The 21,086-nt window shown below is 41.4% G+C and overlaps 1 protein-coding gene across 1 annotated transcript in view; it reads left to right on the top strand.

Annotated features, from left to right (window-relative positions):
• The window catches only part of LOC132820762 (uncharacterized protein CXorf38-like), a 51,440-nt gene that overhangs the window by 4,906 nt on the left and 25,448 nt on the right, over positions 1-21,086 (top strand). The window contains exons 2-3 of the mRNA XM_060833054.1: positions 9,925-10,059; positions 15,184-15,306. Of these exons, the coding sequence (XP_060689037.1) occupies positions 9,925-10,059; positions 15,184-15,306 (258 nt within the window). The remainder of the gene's footprint in view (positions 1-9,924; positions 10,060-15,183; positions 15,307-21,086) is intronic.

Genomic DNA, 21,086 nt, shown 5'->3' with positions numbered 1-21,086 from the left:
GCCCTCTAGTTCTGGACTCCTCCACCCCAGGGAAAAGATCTTATCTATTTATCCTCTCCATGCCCCTCATGATTTTATAAACGTCTACAAGGTCCCCCCTCTACCTCTGATCATGCATTGTTGCCTCTGAAGTCTCAAAGACACAGTTTGCTTAGGAAATACAATCCTGACCTGTTCCTTTCAAAATCGTTCTTTCAAAAGAACAAATTGTTTTCACCTTAAATTCAACAAGAGGTTTTTCAGATATGGAAGCAATCAACTAGGCAATTTGTTCTTATCATGACAATAAACCAAGCACTTCACTAAGCCAATTACTGTTCAAAACTGTCTCAGCAAGGGCCTACAGCAAGGCAAGCAGTTATTACTAGTCATTTAACTTACATGAAGTTTTAACCGGAAAAAAACCTCCAACGTCTACAGTGAACTTATAATGACCTTTTTTTGTAAAGTTATTGACAATATAACAAATAACAAATATCAGTATAATAAAGGAAAACACAAATTACAATACAATTACTGTTTACTAACTACTAACCTACTCTATAATACAAAACAAAACCTAACACTGTGCAAAACAACACCAATAATTAAGTAAGTGACTAATAAAACAAAAGGACACACAAAAACACAAAATAGCAATGCTCGGTGCAAAGCTCCCAAACAAAAGAATGGGAGCGTTGTGTATAAACCCGTATTAACTCAGGAGTTCCCCCGTCTCTAGGGCCCAGGGCTCAGCAAACTTAACCATCCTGGTTAAACAAACACCCTAGTTAAAATAGCAGATAAATCTGTATCTAAATAACTCAAAAAGGGCTGCCATGTCTTATAAAAAAAGCTCTGTTGTATGGTGCACCACATTTGTAAAAAAATCTAAGGGAATGTGCTCCGTAATTAATTTCTGCCATCCCAGCAAGCCCGGTGCGTTCTCAGACACCCATTTCATCAGAATATTCTTCTGTGCACAGTAAGTAAGAATATTAAATAGTTTCTTCCCATGCCCATCTACAGGTGATAAATTCAGTCGACCTAAGAGGAGAGATATCGGGTTTACTTTAACTTCGGTCCTTAATATCCTTCTTGTCTCTCCTGTCACAACGCTCCAATAAACATGGAGCCTGTGGCATGTCCAGAAGCAATGGATAAGAGTACCTACAATTATTGTACATTTGAGGCACATTGAAGATGCCCCTTTTTTAAATTTCGCCAGATGGTCTGGTGCCAGGTGAACCCTGTGCAAAACTTTTAAATGCATATTTCGTATCCTATTACAGATTGAGATCTTTCACATGTTCTCCCATATGTCCTCCCACGTTTCACAAGAGATCTCCACTCCTAACTCTTGCTCCCAGACCTCACATAACCGATTAATAACGATGACCTCTTTTAAAGAAACCATTCAAGACATTTCCACCGAACGTGAAATGAATCAATTACCCACAAACCTTCACAACATAAGGCCTCCAAGAAATATTAAATATGAAGCATCTTTGTGGCAATTCTGTGTTTTTATTGTGAAGTGTGGACAAAGAAAATGAGAAAAGTTGACACATTCACACACACATTCTTATTCCCTCTTTACACATATATTTCAAAATGTCTGAGTCAGTAGCAAACCCAAGGATTCTTTCCATCGTAGACCATCACTTTTGATGGGATTCTAACCTTTTAGAGAAATAACCCTACTGGCTTCACTATGGTTGATTCAACTTTTTTCAGAACTGTACTCACTGCCAAATCACTAGCAATAAGTGCTACTTTGAAGGAACTACTGAAATTTGTTGCAGCCAGCATTGGTTAATTGATTAAAATGGATTTCATCTTCTATGACGATGCCTGACATTCCCCTGACCCCACACACTTAGCATTCTTTAGGAACATAACCATTAGTGGAGAGTTGTATTATTGAAATTGTGTTCAAAAATGAGATTAAAACTGTACATCCCCAAAAATCTCATTATTTCTCATTTAGTGTTTGTATGTGTACTGCAGTAAAGACTTTTACATATTGACCACCTTCTGAGAGAAGAGGGTCAGAAGAAAATTCTCCCCAGATTGCTTTTGGTTATCTGAAAACTTTTGCATGTAATCCTCAGGAATAAACACACAAGCACCACAAAAAGCTTTTGCCTCCTCAATTTACAGAAGCCTCCTCAGAAAACAAGACATATACTTCATGAGTTCCGTCCGTTGACTTGCTTTGCTTGAGTAATATCTAGTATCATTTGGCAATCTCATCTGATGAGCTACATTTCCTGAAGAATTGAAAAATGCCTCAGTGTCCCTGTCATCAAATGTTGGGAGGGATTGCACAAATTAAAACAGCTCTAATCACTTTAGTTCCATTAATCTATGGGTCACAACATAACTGGAAAAAGTATTTTTATTTTACCTAAATGACCGGTTAAATGTTATCTATATGATAATGATACCTATGGGCCGGCTGCTGGCAGGTGGGACTAGGTTAGTTTAAGATATCTGGCCAGCATGGACAAGTTGGACCGAAGGGTCTGTTTCCATGCTGTACATCCCTATGACTCTATATAAAATTTTAAACTTCAAGATCTATCAATCTGGTTACTTAATTATTGATTTATCAAAACATTTATTCAATGTAGATACAATATTAGGGTAATTCATGCAGTCTGTAAAATAGAAGTACAAATCCTATTCCTTTAAATGCACCCAAAATAGCAAATGCAAATATACAATAAATGCAGATCCTATTCCATAAAAGAGAAAAAAAAATCTTTTGTCTGCAGAGATTAGTTGTCTAAGGAAAATACTTGGGTTATTCTGAGGGTGAAAGGATATAGAGTAGAAGGTTCTGGACTCTGATACTTGTGTCCTGGCACATGTTGTCAAGTCACTAATTTTGCATAGATGCCTCCAAAGTCATACAGATGCAGGACATGCAACCTTGAGATTTTCTAATAGTCATTCTTCCACAGAATAAAAAGGCTTCACCCTGAACTCAACAAGGGGGTTTTCTTTTCAGAAATGCAAACAATCAATTGAGCAGCTTTTTTCTTAACAGGATTTCTTCCAGTTGAATGAGATAAAAGACAAGAATCTCTCTCTCAGCCAGTCATTGTTTAAAACAGCCCCAGTAATGAACTATGGTAGACAAGCAGGAGGCTGGAAGAACACAGCAAGCCAGGCAGCATCAAGAGGTGGAGAGGTCAATGGTTCGGGTGTAACCCTTCTTCAGAACGTGGGTTGGGGGTGGGACCGCCTACAGCAAGGCAGGTAGTTGTCAGCTAGCAGATTTGCAGGAGACCTTGTTTTATAAAAGAAGGCCTTCAAAATCCACACTTAACTTTCCATAAAACCGTAAGACATGCGAACAGAAGTGTATTGTGTAAGCTCTCAACATTCAGTGAGATTGTGGCTTATTTGATAGTCCTGAGTGCCACTTTCCAGTCTTGTTCCCAATTCCTTGATATCCTTAAGTGATTAAAAATCTGTCTATCTCAGCCTTGAATGTACTTAATGATCCAGCCTTAACAGCCTTCGACTATAAATAATTCCATAGATCAACTACCCTCCTGACAGAAGAAATTCCTCTTCATTTCTGTCTTAACTGTGCAAGCCTTTATTCTGAGATTGTGTCCTCTGGTCCAGGAGTCTCCCAGAAAGGTAAACAAACTTTCTGCATCTATCTTGCCAAGAATATAGAATGTGGGAAAATAAGTGGTGACATCTTGAAAAACGTCCATATTACAGAGGAGGAGATGCTGGATATTTTGAAACACATAAAAATGGATAAATCCCCAGGACCTGATCAGATGCACCCTAGAACTCTGTGGGAAGTTAGGGCCCCTTACTGAAATATTTGTATCATCAATAGTCACGGGTGAGGTACCGGAAGATGGAGGTTGACTAACATGGTGCCACTGTTTAAGAAGGGTGGTAAGGAAAAGCCGGGGAACTATAGACTGGTGAGGCTGACATTGGTGGTGGGCAAATTGTTGGAGGGAATCCTGAGGGACAGGATGTGCATGTGTTTGGAGAGGCAAGGACTGATTAGGGATAGTCAACAAGGCTTTGTGTGTGAGAAATCATGTCTCACGATCTTGATAGAGTTTTTTGAAGAAATAACAAAGTGGATTGATGAGGGCAGAACAGTAGACATGATCTATATGAATTTTGTAAGGCATTCGACAAGGTTCCTCCTGGGAGACTGGTTAGCAAGGTTAGATCTCATGGAATATAAGGAGAACTAGCCATTTGGATACAGAACTGGCTCAAAGATAGAAGACAGAGGCTGGTGGTGGAGGGTTGCTTTTCAGACTGATGGCCTGTGAACAGTGGTGTACCACAAAGATCGGTGCTGAGTCCACTGCTTTTCATCATTTACATAAATGATTTGGATGTGAACATAGGAGAAATAGTAAGTTTGCAAATGACATCAAAATTGGAGATGTCATGGACAGTGAAAAAGGTTACCTCAGATTACAACAGGATCTTGATCAGATGGGCCAATGGGCTGAGGAGTGGCAGATGGTGTTTAATTTAGGTAAATGTGAGGTGCTGCATTTTGGAAAGGCAAATCAGAACAGGACTTATACACATAATGTAAGTACCTAGGGAGTGTTGCTGAATAAAGAGACCTTGGAGTGCAGGTTCATAGTTTCTTGAAAGTAAAGTTGCAGGTAGATAGGATAATGAAGAAAGCATTTGGTATGCTTTCCTCTATTGGTCAGAGCATTGAGTATCAGAGTTGGGATGTCATGTTGCAGCTGTACAAGACATTGGTTAGGCCGCTTTTGGAATATTGTGTGCAATTCTAGTCTCCTTCCTATCGTAATGATGTTGTGAAACTTGAAAGGGTTCAGAAAAGATTTACAAGGATGTTGCCAGGGTTGGAGGATCTGAGCTACAGGGAGAGGTCGAGTCGGCTGGGGCTGTTTTCCCTGGAGTGTCAGAGGCTGAGGGGCGACCTTATAGAGGTTTATAAAATCATGAGGGGCATGGATTGGGTAAAAAGACAAGGTTTTTTTCCCTGGGATGGGGAGTCCAGAACCAGAGGGTGTAGGTTCACGGTGAGGATGAAAGATATAAAAGGCACCTAAGGGGCAACGTTTTCACACAGAGGAAGTGGTGGAGGCTGGTACAATTGCAGCATTTAAAAGGCATCAGGATAGGTATATGAATAGGAAGGATTGAGAGGGATTTGGGCCAATTGCAGGCAAATAGGACAAGATTAGGTTAGAATATTTGGGCAGTATGGACAAGTTGGACCAAAGGATCTGTTTCCATCTCTATGACTGAATGGCCTCTTGTAATCTTGTATACTTCAATAAGGTCACCTGTCATTCTTCTATATTCCAACAAATACAGACCCAAATCTATGCAACCTGTTCCCATAACATAGTCCCTGAATTACCTGAGAGTCGAAAAGTGTGGCGCTGGAAAAGCACAGCAGGTCAGGCAGCACCCGAGGAGCAGGAGAGTTGCTGTTTCAGACATAAACACTTCATCAGAAATGTAGGTGTGGAAGGGCTGAGAAATGGGGCGGGGGGGTGGCGGCTGGGGGGAAGGTAGCTGGGAAATCAGTAGATGAATGCAGTTGGGAAGTAATTATGATAGGTTCGCGGGAGGGTGGAGTGAATAGGTAGAAAGTAAAATGGAGAGGTAGGACAGATCAAGAGGGCTATGCCAAGTTGGAGGGTTGGATCTGGGGTGAGGTGGGGGGGGAAGGGAGATTTGGAAACTGGTGATGTAATTGTTGATGCCGTGTGGTTGTAGCATCCTGAGGCAGAAGATAAAGCGCTCTTCCCCCACTTGGCGGGTAGCTTTGTTTTGGTGGTGGAGCAGGCCAAGACTTGCATGTCCTTGGGGGAGTGGGAGGGGAAGTTGAAGTGGTTGGCTGCAGTGTGGCTGAGGTTGTTTAATGTGTATGTCCCAGAGATGTTGGCTGAACCACTCTGTGAGTCGGTGTCCTGTCTCCCCGATGCAGAGGAGACCACATCAAAAACCACAGGCACAGTAGATGAGATGGGTGGATGTGCAGGAAAAGCTCCACCAGATTTGAAATGATTCTTTAGGGCCTTGGACAGAGGTGAAGGGGAGGCGTGAGTTCAGGTTTTGCACCTCTTGCGACAGCTGGATGTGGAGGGTGGGTTGGTGGGGGGCATTGACCTAACGAGGGAGTCGCAGAAGGAATGGTCTCTGTGAAACTCAGATAGTGGTGGAGAGGGAAATATATCTTTGGTGGTGGGGTCTGTATGAAGGTGGTGGAAATGGTGGAGGATAATGCGCTGTATCTAAAGATTGGTGGGGTGGAAGGTGAGGACCATGGGATCGTATCCTTGTTGCGGTTGGAGGGGTGAGGTTTGAGGGCGGAGGTACAGGAATTGGAGGAGGTGCACTGGCGGGCATTGTTAATCATGTGAGAGGGGAATTTGCGGTTCTTGAAATAGGAGTACATCTGGGATGTCCTGGAGTGGAATTGCTCCTCCTGAGAGCAGATAATGCAGTGGAGGAGGATTTGGGAGCAAGGAATCGTGTTTTTACAGGAGAGGGTGTGGCAGGAGGTGTAGTCCAGGTAGCTGTGGGAATCGGGTTTGAAATGTCCATGTTGAGTCGGTCACTGGAGACCGAGACAGAGAGGTCCAGGAAAGGGAGGAAGGTGGTCCGGGTGAACTTGAGGTCAAGGCGAAAGGTGTTGGTGAAGTTGATGAATTGTTCAACCTCCACTGTTCAAGTCCTTCGTTTCTTCCTCTCCCACCGACCCAACCAGTACTCCTCCACTGACACACTCATTCGATTGGCAGAACTGGTCCTCACCCTCAACAACTTCTCTTTTGAATCCTCCCACTTCCTACAGACCAGAGGGGTAGCTATGGGCACTCACTCGCTATGTCTGCCTCTTCGTCGGATATGTGGAACAGTCCATCTGCTGCAGTTATACCGACACCATTCCCTACCTTTTCCTCCACTAGACTGATGACTGTATCATCACCACCTCATGCTCCCACAAGGAAGTTGAACAATTCACCAACTTTACCAATACTTTCAACCCTGTCCTCAAATTCACATGGACCATCTTGGACACCTCCCGCCCCTTCCTGGACCTCTCCGTCTCAGACTCCGGTGACTGACTGAACACGGACATCTACTCCAAACCCACCAACTCCCATAGCTAGCCAATCTACACCTCCTCCCATCCCCCTATAAAAAAGTGATCCCTTACTCCCAATTCCTCTGTCTCTGCCGTATCTGCTCCCAGGAGGAGCAATTCTTTTTTCCCTCCCATGTGATCAACAATGCCCTCCAGTGCATCTCCTCTACTTACCACACCTCTGCCCTTGAGCCCCATCCCTCCGATTACAACAAGGATAGAACCCCCCAGTCCTCACCTTCTACCCCACGAATCTCTGGATAAAGCGCATTATCCTCCGCCATTTCCGTCACCTGCAATCAGATCCCACCACCAGACATATATTTCCCTCTGCACCCCTATCAGCATTCTGGAGAGACCATTCCCTCAACCTTGTTAGATCCATGCCCCCATACCAACCCATCCTCCACACCCGGCACCTTCCCTAGCTGCGGCAAGATGTGTATAACCTGCACCCACACCTCTCCCTCAGCTCCATCTAAAGACCTAAAGGATCATTTCAAATCCAGTGGAGATTTTCCTGCACATCCACCCACCTTTTCTACTGCTCTAGGTATGGTCTCCTCTACATTGGTGAGACAGAATGCCAACTTGCAGAGCGGTTCAGGGAACATCTCTAGGATACCTGCACCAAACAGCCTCACTGCTCTGTGGCCAATCACTTCAACTCCCCCTCCCACTCCCTCAAGGACATGCAAGTCCTGGGCCTCCTCCACTGCCAAATCAAAGCCATCGACCAACTTGCATCTCGTGGCCATATAACCACATGGCATCAACACTGATTCTCCAGTTTCCAAATCTCCCCTCCCCCCACCTCATCCCAGATCCAACATTCCAACTTGGCACCGCCCTCTTGACCTGTCCTACCTGTCCATTTTACTTCCCACCTATCCGTTCCACCCTATCCTCTGACCTATCACCATCAACCTCCACCTGCATCTACCCATCACCTTCCTGTCTGCCTTCCCCCACCCCTCTATTTGTGTCTCAGCCCCCTTCCCCCTTCACATTCCTGAAGAAGGGCTTATGCCTGGAACAGCTCCTGCTCCTCAGGTGCTGCCTGACCTGCTGTTCTTTTCCAGTGCTGCACTTTTCATCTCTGACTGTCCAGCATCTGCAGTCCTCACTTTCTCCTAATACCTGATATCAGTCTAGGGAACATCCTCTGGATAGCCTCAAATGCAGTATATCATTTCCTTAGATAATGGGCCCAAAACTTCAATGACATTTTATAAAGAAACCACTGCAGATATTTCCACAAAACTTGAAAAAAAATCCACTTTCTGGACTTCTCTGAGCAAGATTAATATAACATGTTTGTGTTACACAGTGCTTTAAATACTTAATCTCCAGAGTTCCAAATGTTTATGTGTGGTGTGTAACTCAAATGAATACAAACTGCTTTATTCCAAGTTGTCAGAAATTTGTGTTAAATGTTCTAGGTGCCATCCTCTTGTCTGGCAATCCATGACCTGACTCAAACTTCGAATAGTTTCCAAACTGACGTTTTTAAAAAATTCCAACCAGTATGCCATGGCTGCATAAATTTCTTCCAATCTAATGTGACCTTGTCACCCATTAATTGGACCTAAGCTTTGAAAAGCTACCGATTGTTTTGATGACTGCTAAAACCTTGCATTGCTAAATACAAAGCTCTTAAAGCTGCTAAGCCTCTGCCTTAACCAAACCTTTTGGTGCAGATGCATCACTGACCTGAATGAACATAATAAGCTGCAATTATATAGTACCTCTGAATACTATGAAACATCTCGTAACTTTCCTCAAAAATGTTATCAAATAAAAATCGACATTGAGCCACATAAGGAGGTATTAAGACAGATAAAAAAAAGCTTAATCAAAGTGGTAGATTTTGACAAATGCCTTTAAAACAAAGGGTTATTGAAGCAGCAATGTGCTATTTCAAAGTAACTTGGTGTGATTTTCTGAAGAAGTGGTATTATCGTTGAACTGTTAATCCAGATACCCAGGTAATGTTTTGGGGACCCAGGGCAGATTGTGGAATATGAGTTCAATTTTTTAAAAATCTGGAGTTATGAGTCTAATGACGACCATGAAACCATCTTCAGAAAAACCCATCTGATTCACCAATGTCCCCAGGGAAGGAAACTGCCATCCTTCTCTGGTCTGGTCTACATGTGATTTCAGAACCATAGCAATGTGGCTGACTCTGAACTGCCCTCTGGGCAATTAAGGATGGGCAATAAATACTGGCCTAGCCCGCGATGCCCTCATCTGTCAATAAAAAAATGTAACTACAAATGAAAAGAATGTATAGTGTTGATTTCCCTAGATGCAATATCCCGGAACTTCAGCTGATAATTTTTCGATTCATTCATGAGATGTAGACACCACTGGCTGGCCAGCATATCATTACCCAGGCCTAGGTACTCTTAAGAAGGTGAGGTGAGCTGCCTTCTTGAACCCCTGCAGTCCATATATTGTAGGTTGACCCACAATGCCCTAAAGGAGGGAATTTGGATTTTGACCCAGTGACATTGAAGGAACAGTGGTATATTTCCAAGTCAGGATGGTGAGTGCCTTCGAGGGGAATTTACAAGTGGTGGTGTTCCCATGTTAATGGTACAAGCGTGCAATTGCAGTTGTTTGTAATGCCTGTATACATTAACCTTACATCATGTGTTACAATTTTTCATCTTTTGACCTGAAGTTGAAATGCAGAATTGTGTAACTTCAAAAATTTCTTGATATTGTATTTGATGTTCCTCATTAAAAAATTCTGTGAACTTATCCAATCCCTTACAACACATGAATTTCTTCAGTTTCAGGGGGCGTGCCCTTTATGCGAAGTATGGAAGAGAGAAATTCTGAAACATCATACAGTTCAAAACAATGTGATATACTGGGGCAACTGTTCTCCTCCACTGTGGCCGAAGCAGGCTTGGGAAGTGGCAAAAGTATGTTTTATGTTAAGTTTTATCCACAGAAATGTGATAAACAGTTGTAATTATTAATAAATTTTCTGATTGCAGTAACTTAATATGTAAAACCTGAACCTGTACTGTGCAAACACATTGTTTGTTCTGGTTCTTATTTCAAAATGTAGGCCATTTCTGTGACTTTTATTTTGCTGAAAATGTTCGCCTGTCTTTTACAGTTGAGTTAATTTCTATAGATTATGATGACAAGTTAAAAATTGCACATATTAGCAGTAATATGCTTAATTATGAGCAATAATTAGTTTTGGTACTGCTATGACCCACTTTTTGAAGTACAGCGAAACCAGTATAGACGGGCGCTTGCAATAAAATTAACACTTACCGAGAGATCTAGGTTATGTGTTTTAAAATGTTAAAGGACTCACTGAAACTGCATACAATCTTAAATTACAATCTACGGACAGCTTTCAGTACACCAAGCCCGAGGCTGCAGGGAGCTTTGTAAAAGAAACGACTTTTCTGAAAGAGAGATCACTTTAGCCAGCATTTGGAAAACTGGGTGGAGAATTTCCCATGTTAATGGTACAAGCTTGCAATTACAGTTGTTCGTAACGCCTGTATACATTACAGAATTTCCTGGAGTGTTCACATGTCTCTATCCCAGAGATATAGCGAATTTATAGCTGCTATTGATGCTGATTAAATAACTTTCCACTCTTTCTCAAAACCATCTCATACAGACCTCATCAAGCAATGTTGCAATCAAAGATGCAGGGCACAAACTTAAAGGAACGGTGTAGTGTCTGTCACAAGTCGTTGCACACAGTAACCAGACTTTTCAGGAAATGTGGCCCTTAGCTTTCTATCGCAAAAATGCCACGTGAATAGCGAGGGAGGGCTATCATTTCCAACTCCAGCGATGTGTCAATGAATACATTAAGTGGCTAGTGCAGCTTTACTGCTGCAGACACACTAATCAGAAGTCTACGGTTTTATTCCTATATAATGTGTCACCTGTTGTGTAGCCCCAAAATATTCTCAATCTATTCTAATACTTTGTATGAAAATCACTTTCCTCCCTCTCTTTCCTTCTGCCCATGGATGTAGTGATAATGTAAAAGTATTCAAATCTGGCAAGCAAATATTATTTTAATTTATTATTTAATTGGATTTGATGAAGACAAATATATCTAATGTCTCTGAACTGTAACTACACAAGGAAATAAACAAACTTCTCCCATTTTCCATCTGTGAAGAGATGGAAGTTTTATCGATCCTTTTGTACTTTTTTTTCTCTCTCTGTAACTTGTGAAAGAAAGCTCAAAACCGTAGGCTTCTGGTCACATGGCCAGTCATATATAATTCATGATGTCATTGTTTCTCAAACAATGTTTCAATATTTGAAGGCTTTAAATTGTATGTATGTGTTCTTTGTTTACAAAGATCAGCTCTCTGTATAAATGCATGTGTCACCCATTAAACACAAGTGTGCCACACTGCATCCCAACTGACAATCTTAAATTGATTATCAGCATAATTCCACCACAGTTCAGAATTATCCAGCAGCTGTTGTCTAATTGCAGAAACACGTCTAATGTTAAAATGTGTTGCAAGTTTTGCAAGTGTAGGTTGTTTAGTACAGTTAGTAACTTGTTAGTAACAAATCTGAATAGACTTGCTTTTTGTTACCAACAGCCAAAGGCACATGATGCTTGTTAATATCTATCAGTCTTTGGGATATACAACCTACATGCTTGGCATCACATCAGCAGCAAAATTAGGTATGAAATGAAACAGTCAAATAAGCTCCTTTTCCTCAATGTCCTAGTTTATAAATTGGTCAGAGGTTCTCTACTACTGTCTACAGCAAACCTATCATCACTGGTCAGTATACGTGTTGAAATTCTTATAGATTCACACAGGAAAAGATTGGCCTTATTGGAAACCTTGTAAATAAGACCCTTTTCTTCCCGGCCCCTCAGAATGTTGTTGTGAACAGTGCTTCCAGAAATGAAATATCTGGTACAAATATCCAGTTGCCAAATTGTTGGCCATCCAGGCATCTTACTAATCATTTTGACTCTATTGCAAAAACAAAATTAACACAAAAACCATTGGATCACCTTTACTACAGGGAATTACATTCAGTTGAATTGTGACAACTTGAACTCAAAAGCAGCAGGAGATTGGACAATCTTTAACAATTTATTTGTAGCTATGGAGTCTTTGAGCTATAAGGAGAGGCTGAACAGGTGGGGCTGTTTTCCCTGGAACGTCGGAGGCTGAGGGGTGACCTTATAGAGGCTTACAAAATTATGAGGGGCATAGATAGGGTAAATAGGCAAAGTCTTTTCCCTGGGGTCAGGGAGTCCAGAACTAGAGGGCATAGGTTTAGGGTGAGAGGGGAAAGACATAAAAGATACCTAAGGGGCAACATTTTCACACAGAGGTGGTACGTGTATGGAATGAGCTGCCAGAGGAAGTGGTGGAGGTTGGTACAATTGCAACATTTAAGGGGCATTTGGATGGGTATATGAATAGGAAGGGTTTGGAGGGATATGGACCGTGTGCTGGCAGGTGGGACTAGATTAGGTTGGGATATCTAGTCGGCATGGACGGGTTGGACCGAAGGGTCTGTTTCCATGCTGTACATCTCTATGACTCTCTGTTATAAATCCATAAGCTATTTGTACATAAATGTAATAAAAAGACCGAAAACCTTTTGGCTGATCCTTGCAGTGTCATTCTCTACAATCTCTTCCCAATTGCAGTGATATTGTTGTGTAGAGGGATTTTTTTTATCCCTAGATGGGTATGTAATCTCCCTTTTCCCATCTATTCCCTGCACCAGAGAGCTCAATACTTTAGAAATCTTAATGTTAGTGTTAACACAGTACTGGTTGCAGCCATTTGTGTTATAAGTGCTCAACGGAAAGTTTATTTTTTCCATTGCCAGTGCACACGCATGTGAAGAGGTGATGGCTTCTTTCAAGTGGCTTAAGATATGACATATTTCTAACCTACCAAAACAGATTTGCGGTCAATGGAAAGCATAGGTAGCGTAAGCTGAATGCTAGATTTATTATATTGTGGCTATATGCCAAAAAGTACTTGCAACTTTAAATAACTGCAGTGCAGGCCCTGTTCCTGTGTGCCTGTTTTCTTGCACAATTGAAATTCTGGACCAATCTCAATCAAGAATTTCCATGCTATGAACCACATAAGCAGAATACGCATTCTGTCACTTGCTCTACAGCAGTGTGCTTAAACTTCAACCACAATATTTTATCTTAGATCTCTAATGTCTGGATGTGCCCTTTGTTCTCTGAGTTAATGAGGTACATGGTATATTTTAACCACCTATGTTTTTTTGCAAAACTAGTTTGTAATCTTGTGCCAAAGTAGGAAGAATATTTTGGTAAAATTCCATCTCCCAACAACAGGTCATTTCCTGTTTAATTCATTCTCATTGTGACCCAATTGTGACATCATTACTAACAAGTTGGTATCATAATGAAAGCAGAGTAGAATAATTGATGACAGTGCGATAATTATTTCACTTCATATCAGTTGCAAATTTACAAGCTTTTACTCATATATTTGTCTATAAATGTGCACCCAATGTATTCAGTTCATCTGCTATAATCTGCTTTTCTTGCCACACTTCATTATATGATTAACATTGTTACTTCATGAAAAGATACAGTGTAGGCAAACAAGCCTTTTTTTAAGGATGGAAAACTCACTATCCTGGAAACTATTCTCTCTTGTATTGTGCATTAAAATTGATTGAGTTAGAATTATGTTTCTCAACTCTGAAAAAGTGTAGTTCATCAGTGCTAGCCCATATATGTCTCTTTTTCAAGTATGTGACAGAATAAATAGCTCAGTTTGTAATTTAACCTTAAGGCTATAGTATTGATGTCCTACCCAAATTATATTTCTAAGCACATTGATTCTATTCCAGATGAATATAATGGAATCTCTACAGTGCAGAGAGAGGCAATTTGGCCCATGTAGTCTGAACCAATCCTCCCATCCCAGCACTCCCACCTGATAATCCCACAAGTTTAATTTAGATAAATATGAGGTACTGCATTTTGGAAAGGCAAATCAAACCAATACTTATACACATAATGGTAAAGTCCTTGGGAGTACTGCTGTACAACCCATCCTTAGAATGCATATTCATAGCTCCTTGAAAGTGGCATCTCAGGTAGATAGGATAGTGAAGAAGGCATTTAGTTGCTTTCCTTTATTGTTCAGAGCATTAAGTATAGGAGTAGGAGTATATTGCAATTGTACAGGACACTAGTTAGGCCACCTTGGAATATTGTGTGCAATTCTGGTCTCTGTCATATAGGAAGGATGTTGTGAAACTTGAAAGGGTTCAGAAAAGATTGACAAGGATGTTGCGAGGGTTGGATGGTTTGAGCTATAGGGAGAGGCTGAATAGGCTGGGGCTGTTTTCCAAAGAGCATCAGAGGCTGAAGGATGACCTTATAGAGGTTTATAAAGTCATGAGGGGCATGGTTAGGGTAAATAGAAAAGGTCTTTTCCCTGGGTTTGGGGAGTCCAGAATTAAAGGGCATAAGTTTAGGGTGAGAGGGTAAAGATTTAAAAGGATCATAAGGGGCAACTTTTTCACACAAAGAGTGATGCATGTATGGAATGAGCTGCCAGAGGAAGTGGTGAAGGCTGGTACAATTACAACATTTAAAAGACATCTGGATGGGTACGTGAATAGGAAGGGGTTAGAGGAATATGGGCCAAATGCTGGCAAATGGGACTAAATTAATTTAGGATATCTGGTCAGAATGGACAATTTGGTCCGAAGGGTCTGTTTCTGTGCTATACATTTCTATGATTCTATTTACCGAGGCTTATCCACCTCACCAGCACATCTTAAACTTTGGGAGGATGCCAGAGGAAACCCATACAGAGACAAGGAGAATGAGTAGCCTTCACACAGACATCACCCAAGGTTTGAATTGAATGTTGGTCCATGGTGCTGAGTCAGCAGTGCTAACCACTGTACCACCATGCTGCCTGTGTTTTGTATTTAAAATTTTTAAAAAAGTGATTTGATGCATTTTATTTTGAGTTGTGGTTGAATCATGGACAGTATTTTGTTTTCTGCAGGTCTATATGCCTCATGGACAGGCCAACACACAGGGACCAGGAAAATGTGATGTGGCAGCTCTGTTAAATCTAATTATTTCATGTGACCAGTTTGATTTTGTTGAACGGCAAAAAGTAATTGAGGTAATAAAGATAACATCTTGAAATATTCTTTGAAAGGTTATCACTTTGTTTTGTTTGCCTGTATCCCCAATCCTCACCAAGTCTTGCTCAACCATTTCCTGATGTTATTGATCTACATTGGTTCCCAGTGGCCTAGTACTCCAGTTTTAAATTCTCAGTCTTGTGTTTAAATGCATTCCTGACTTTTACTATTATAACTCTGTTACCTTCTTGAATCCTATTCCATGGCAGAACTTTCAGTTCGTCTCAATCTGGTCTCTTGGGCAGTTTTTCCTCTACCAGCCATCTTCTTACCCCTCTCTCCATAGCTGTGTCTTCAGTCATCTCGTCCCTACACTTTGAAATTCCCTCCCTGAACCTGTCAGCCTCTCTAGCTCAAATACAAACTGTAAGTGCTGGAGAAACTTAACATCTTGATTAAAATTAAAATATAAGTCATAGCTATTAATTTAACCTGGGGCAGTGTTTGTGGAGGAATAAGACGGTATTATTTTCTGGGTCTGTAAGATTGAAGGAGCAAAAACGGCCTTTGCAGTGATATGTACTTCTTGTCAGATGTGGGAGTTTAAAGAGAGTTTAAGGGTTACTGCAGATTATATCTGCCATAAATGCTGAATCTTATCAGATCGAGTGGATCGGTTTGAGAGACGGATAGAAGCGATGAGGAATTTGCAACAGCAACAGTATGTGATGGATGGCAGTTATAGGAAGGGGGGGTAGTCTCAGATACAGTCACATAGATGGGTTAACTCCAGGAAGGGTAAGAGAGATAGGCAGCTAGTGCAGGAATCTTTTGTGGATATACCCATTTCAAACAAGTATGCTGTTTTGGAAAATGTAGGGGGTGATTGATTCTCAGTGGAACGTAGCACGAACAGCCAAGTATCTGGTATTGAGACTGGCTCTAATGCAATGAGGGGTACGTCAGCTTCCAAGATATCAATTGTGTTAGGGGATTCTGTAGTCAGAGGTACAGACAGACATTTCTGTGGCCAGCAGAGAAAAAAGCAGAATGGTGTGTTGTTTCCCTGGTGCCAGGATCAAGGATGTCTCAGGATCAAGAATGTTCTCACGGGGAAGAGGGGCCAGCAGGAGGTCATTGTCCACATTGGAAGCAACGACGTTGGAAGGGAAAAGGTTGAGACTCTGAAAGGAGATTACAGAGAGTTAGGCAGAAATTTACAAATGAGGTCCTCAAGGGTAATAATACCTGGATTACTCCCAGTACTATGAGCTAGTGAGGGCAGGAATAGGAGGATAGAGCAGATGAATGCATGGCTGAGGAGCTGGTGTATGGGAGAAGGACTCACATTTTTGGATCATTGGAATCTCTTTTGGGGTAGAAGTGACCTATACAAGAAGGACGGATTGCACCTAAATTAGAAGGAGACTAATATACTGACAGGGAGATTTGCTAGAACGAGTAAGTGGGGGGGGGGGGGGGGGGGAAGGGAAGGGGTGAAACCCAGGGAGATAGTGAGGAAAGAGATCGATCTGAGATGGGTACAGCTGAGAACAGAAGTGAGTCAAACAGCCAGGGCAGGCAGGGACAAGGTAGGACTAATAAATTAAACTGCATTTATTTCAATGCAAGGGGCCTAACAGGGAAGGCAGATGAACATGGGACTGGGATATCATAGCAATTATGGGAACATGGCTCAGGAATGGGCAGGACTGGCAGCTTAATGTTTCAGGATAGAAATGCTACAGGAAGGATAGAAAGGAAGGCAAGCGAGGAGGGGGAGTGGCATTTTCGATAAGGGATAGCTGTGCTGAGGGAGGATATTCCCGGAAATACATCCAGGGGAAGTTATTTGGGTGGAACTGAGAAATAAGAAAGGGATGATCACCTTATTGGGATTGTATTATAGACCCCCGAGTAGTCAGTGGGAAATTGAGAAGCAAACTTATAAGGAGATCTCAGCTATCTGTAAGAATATTAGGATAGTTATGGTAGGGGATTTTAACTTTCCAAACATTGACTGGGACTGCCATAGTGTTAAAGGTTTAGATGGAGAGGAATTTCTTAAGTGTGTACAAGACAATTTCCTGATTCAGTATGTGGATGTACCTACCAGAGAAGGTGCAAAACTTGACCTACTCTTGGGAAACAAGGCAGGATAGGTGACTGATGTGTCAGTGGGGGAGTACTTTGGGGCCAGCGACCATAATTCTATTCGTTTTAAAATAGTGATGGAAAATGATAGACCAGATCTAAAAGTTGAAGTTCTAAATTTGAGAAAGGCCAATTTTGACTGTATTAGGCAAGAACTTTCGAAAGCTGATTGGAGGCAGATGTTCACAGGTAAAGGGACAGCTAGAAAATGGGAAGCCTTCAGAAATGAGATAACAAGAATCCAGGGAAAGTATATTCTGTCAGGGTGAAAGGGAAGGCTGGTAGGTATAGGGAATGCTGGATGACTAAAGAAATTGAGGGTTTGATTAAGAAAAAGAAGGAAGCATATGTCAGGTATGGACAGGATAGATCGAGTGAATCCTTAGAAGAGTATAAAGAAAGTAGGAGTATACTTAAGAGGGAAATCAGGAGAGCAAAACGGGGACTTGAGATAGCGTTGGCAAATAGAATTAGGGAGAATCCAAAGGGGTTTTACAAATATATTAGGGATAAAAAAGGTAACTAGGGAGAGAATAGGGCCCCTCAAAGATCAGCAAGGCGGCCTTTGTGTGGAGCCACAGAAAATGGGGGAGATACTAAATGAATATTTTGCATCAGTATTTACTGTGGAAAGGATATGGAAGATATAGACTGTAGGGAAATAGATGGTGACATCTTGCAAAATGTCCAGATTACAGAGGAGAAAGTGCTGGATGTCTTGACACACATAAAGGTGGATAAATCCCCAGGACCTGATCAGGTGTACCTGAGAACTCTGTGGGAAGCGAGAGAAGTGATTGCTGGGCCTCTTGCTGAGATATTTGTATCATCGATAGTCATAGATGAAGTATTGGAAGACTGGAGGTTGGCAAACGTGGTGCCACTGTTTAAGAAGGGCACTAAAGACAAGTCAGGGAATAATAGGCCAGTGAGCCTGACCTCAGTGGTGGGCAAGTTGTTGCAGGGAATCCGGAGGGACAGGATATACATGTATTTAGAAAGGCAAGGACTGATTAGGGATAGTCAACATGGCTTTGTGCGTGGAAAATCATGTCTCACAAACTTGATTGAGTTTTTTGAAGAAGTAACAAAGAAGGTTGATGAAGGCAGAGCAATAGATGTAATCTATATGGACTTCAGTAAGGCGTTCGCCAAGATTCCCCATGGGAGACTGATTAGCAAGGTTAGATCTCATGGAATACAGGGAGAACTAGACATTTGGACACAGAACTAGATCAAAGGTAGAAGACAGAGGGTGGTAGTGGAGGGTTGTTTTTCAGACTGGAGGCCTGTGACCAGTGGAGTGCCACAAGGATCGGTGCTGGGCCCCCTACTTTTTGTCATTTACATAAATGATTTGGATGCGAGCATAAGAGGTACAGTTAGTAAGTTTGCAGATGACACCAGAATTAGAGGTGTAGTGGACAGCAAAGAGGGTTACCTCAGATTACAACAGGATCTGGACCGGATGGGCCAATGGGCTGAGAAGTGGCAAATGGAGTTTAATTCACATAAATGCGAGGAGCTGCATTTTGGGCAAACAAGTCTTAGCAGGACTTATACACTTAATGGTAAGGTCCTAGGGAGTATTGCTGAACAAAGAGACCTTGGAGTGCAGGTTCATAGCTCCTTGAAAGTGGAGTCACAGGTAGATAGGATAGTGAAGAAGGCGTTTGGTATGCTTTCCTTTATTGGTCAGAGTATTGAGTACAGGAGTTGGGAGGTCATGTTGCGGCTGTACAGGACATTGGTTAGACCACTGTTGGAATATTGAATGCAATTCTGGCCTCCTTCCTATCAGAAAGATGTTTGAAACTTGAAAGGGTTCAGAAAAGATTTACAAGGATATTGTCAGGGTTGGAGGATCTGAGTTATAGGGAGATGCTGAACAGGCTGGGGCTGTTTTCCTTGGAGTGTCGGAGGCTGAGGGGAGACCTTTTAGAGGTTTACAAAATCATGAGAGGCAAAATAGACAAAGTCTTTTCCCTGGGGTCAGGGAGTCCAGAACTAGAGGGCATAGGTTTAGGGTGAGAGGGGAAAGATATAAAAGAGACCCAAGGGGCAACATTTTCACACAGAGGGTGGTACGTGTATGGAATGAGCTGCCAGAGGATGTGGTGGAGGCTGGTACAATTGCAATGTTTAAGGGGCATTTGGATGCGTAAATGAATAGGAAGGGTTTGGAGGGATATGGGCCGGGTGCTGGCAGGTGGGACTAGTTGGGTTGGGATATCTGGTCGGCATGGATGGGTTGGACCAAAAGGTCTGTTTCCATGCTGTACATCTCTATGACTCTGGGTATTGCAGTAACTATGGAGAGAGAAATAGACTTAATGTTTCAAGTAGTTCTTCTTCCATATGGCAGTAATCCTGGACTCAAAATATTAACTCTTTTGTCTTATCTTCACAGATGCTGCTAGTGCTACTTGAGCTTCTCTAGCATTTTGTTTTTATTTAAAAAGTCTAACATTTGCAGTATTTTCCTTCAATGCCTCTCTGTTCCTTTAAAATGCTCCTTAAATTTTACTTCATTGACCAAATAAATGCTTCATTCAGTGTCTACTTTATGTCTAACTTTCTGTCAAACATATTTAGATGATTTTCTATGATAAACATGCAGTATGAAGGCAAATATGTTGATATGAATTACTTCCAATGATTTATTTTGTTAAAATGTATTTGTTATCGAACTGAATTTTTACATTTGTAGTTTTCTGATCATTTTATTGCTGTATATCAGGTTTAGAAATGAATGCATTATCCAGCAGTGTGATTGGTAGCATGCTGTTCAGAGTGCTCTGAACATCCTGGTGATTGCCCTGTCAATGCAGTATCTGTGGGGGAGGTGTAGTAATTTATCTCTATGTGGTTGGCATTAGGTCAGAAAGTGGGAGCAGATTTTGGAGACGTGTCTAATACATTTCGAGTAAATTATTTTTTGTTTGCATTGCTATTTTCTATAGTGTTTCTAATCAAGTTTTTTTTTTAGAAAAATACCCGTTGCAATTGGTGAAGTGGGAAGTTTTTATTCCATCAGAATGAATTAGATACTCGGCAAAATTTCCATTGAGCAGAGCTTTGCCTTAAATGAGCTGGTGCAGAAGTATCTTTGGGGAATTTATATGTCCCTATGCAACTAATAAACTTCCTTTCATTCTCTGAAAAGGAGTCTGGGATAAGACAATGGTTTAGTTGAAGAGCTGGCACGAGCATGCCTGACTAATAACATCCTTTGGTAGTTGAACTTTTATTTTTCCCCATACTTTATCTCAAATTAGTTATTTCAGAAAATGGTCCAATGTTTATATCTGCTGGAGTTTATGGCTGTTTTGAAAGCTTGGTTATATGAACAATTTATTCTTGGGGGATTTTGGGGGAGGGGATTGGGGAAATCAAACTTTCAATGGCACATAGAGGTAAAATCCTAGCATTTAGATCCGTGCTGGGATTTAATTCCCACCTCAATGTTTCCCTACCTATTGTATATTTATTTATTATCAATCTATCTGATTTTGCTATGGATACCGGTAGATGTTTTGGAACATTTGGGAACACGAGCAGTTTATTTGGGTGACGAGCCCACTTCTCTATTTTTATTAGTTGTTGCTATTCTTATCATTTAGATATCAATTCCCTGTTCTTTCTCCATATGCTTTTAACATCT

The sequence above is a fragment of the Hemiscyllium ocellatum genome, chromosome 12, assembly GCF_020745735.1.
Source record: "Hemiscyllium ocellatum isolate sHemOce1 chromosome 12, sHemOce1.pat.X.cur, whole genome shotgun sequence".
Classification (NCBI taxonomy): Eukaryota; Metazoa; Chordata; class Chondrichthyes; order Orectolobiformes; family Hemiscylliidae; genus Hemiscyllium; species Hemiscyllium ocellatum.
This window is presented reverse-complemented; position numbering and strand designations above follow the sequence as displayed.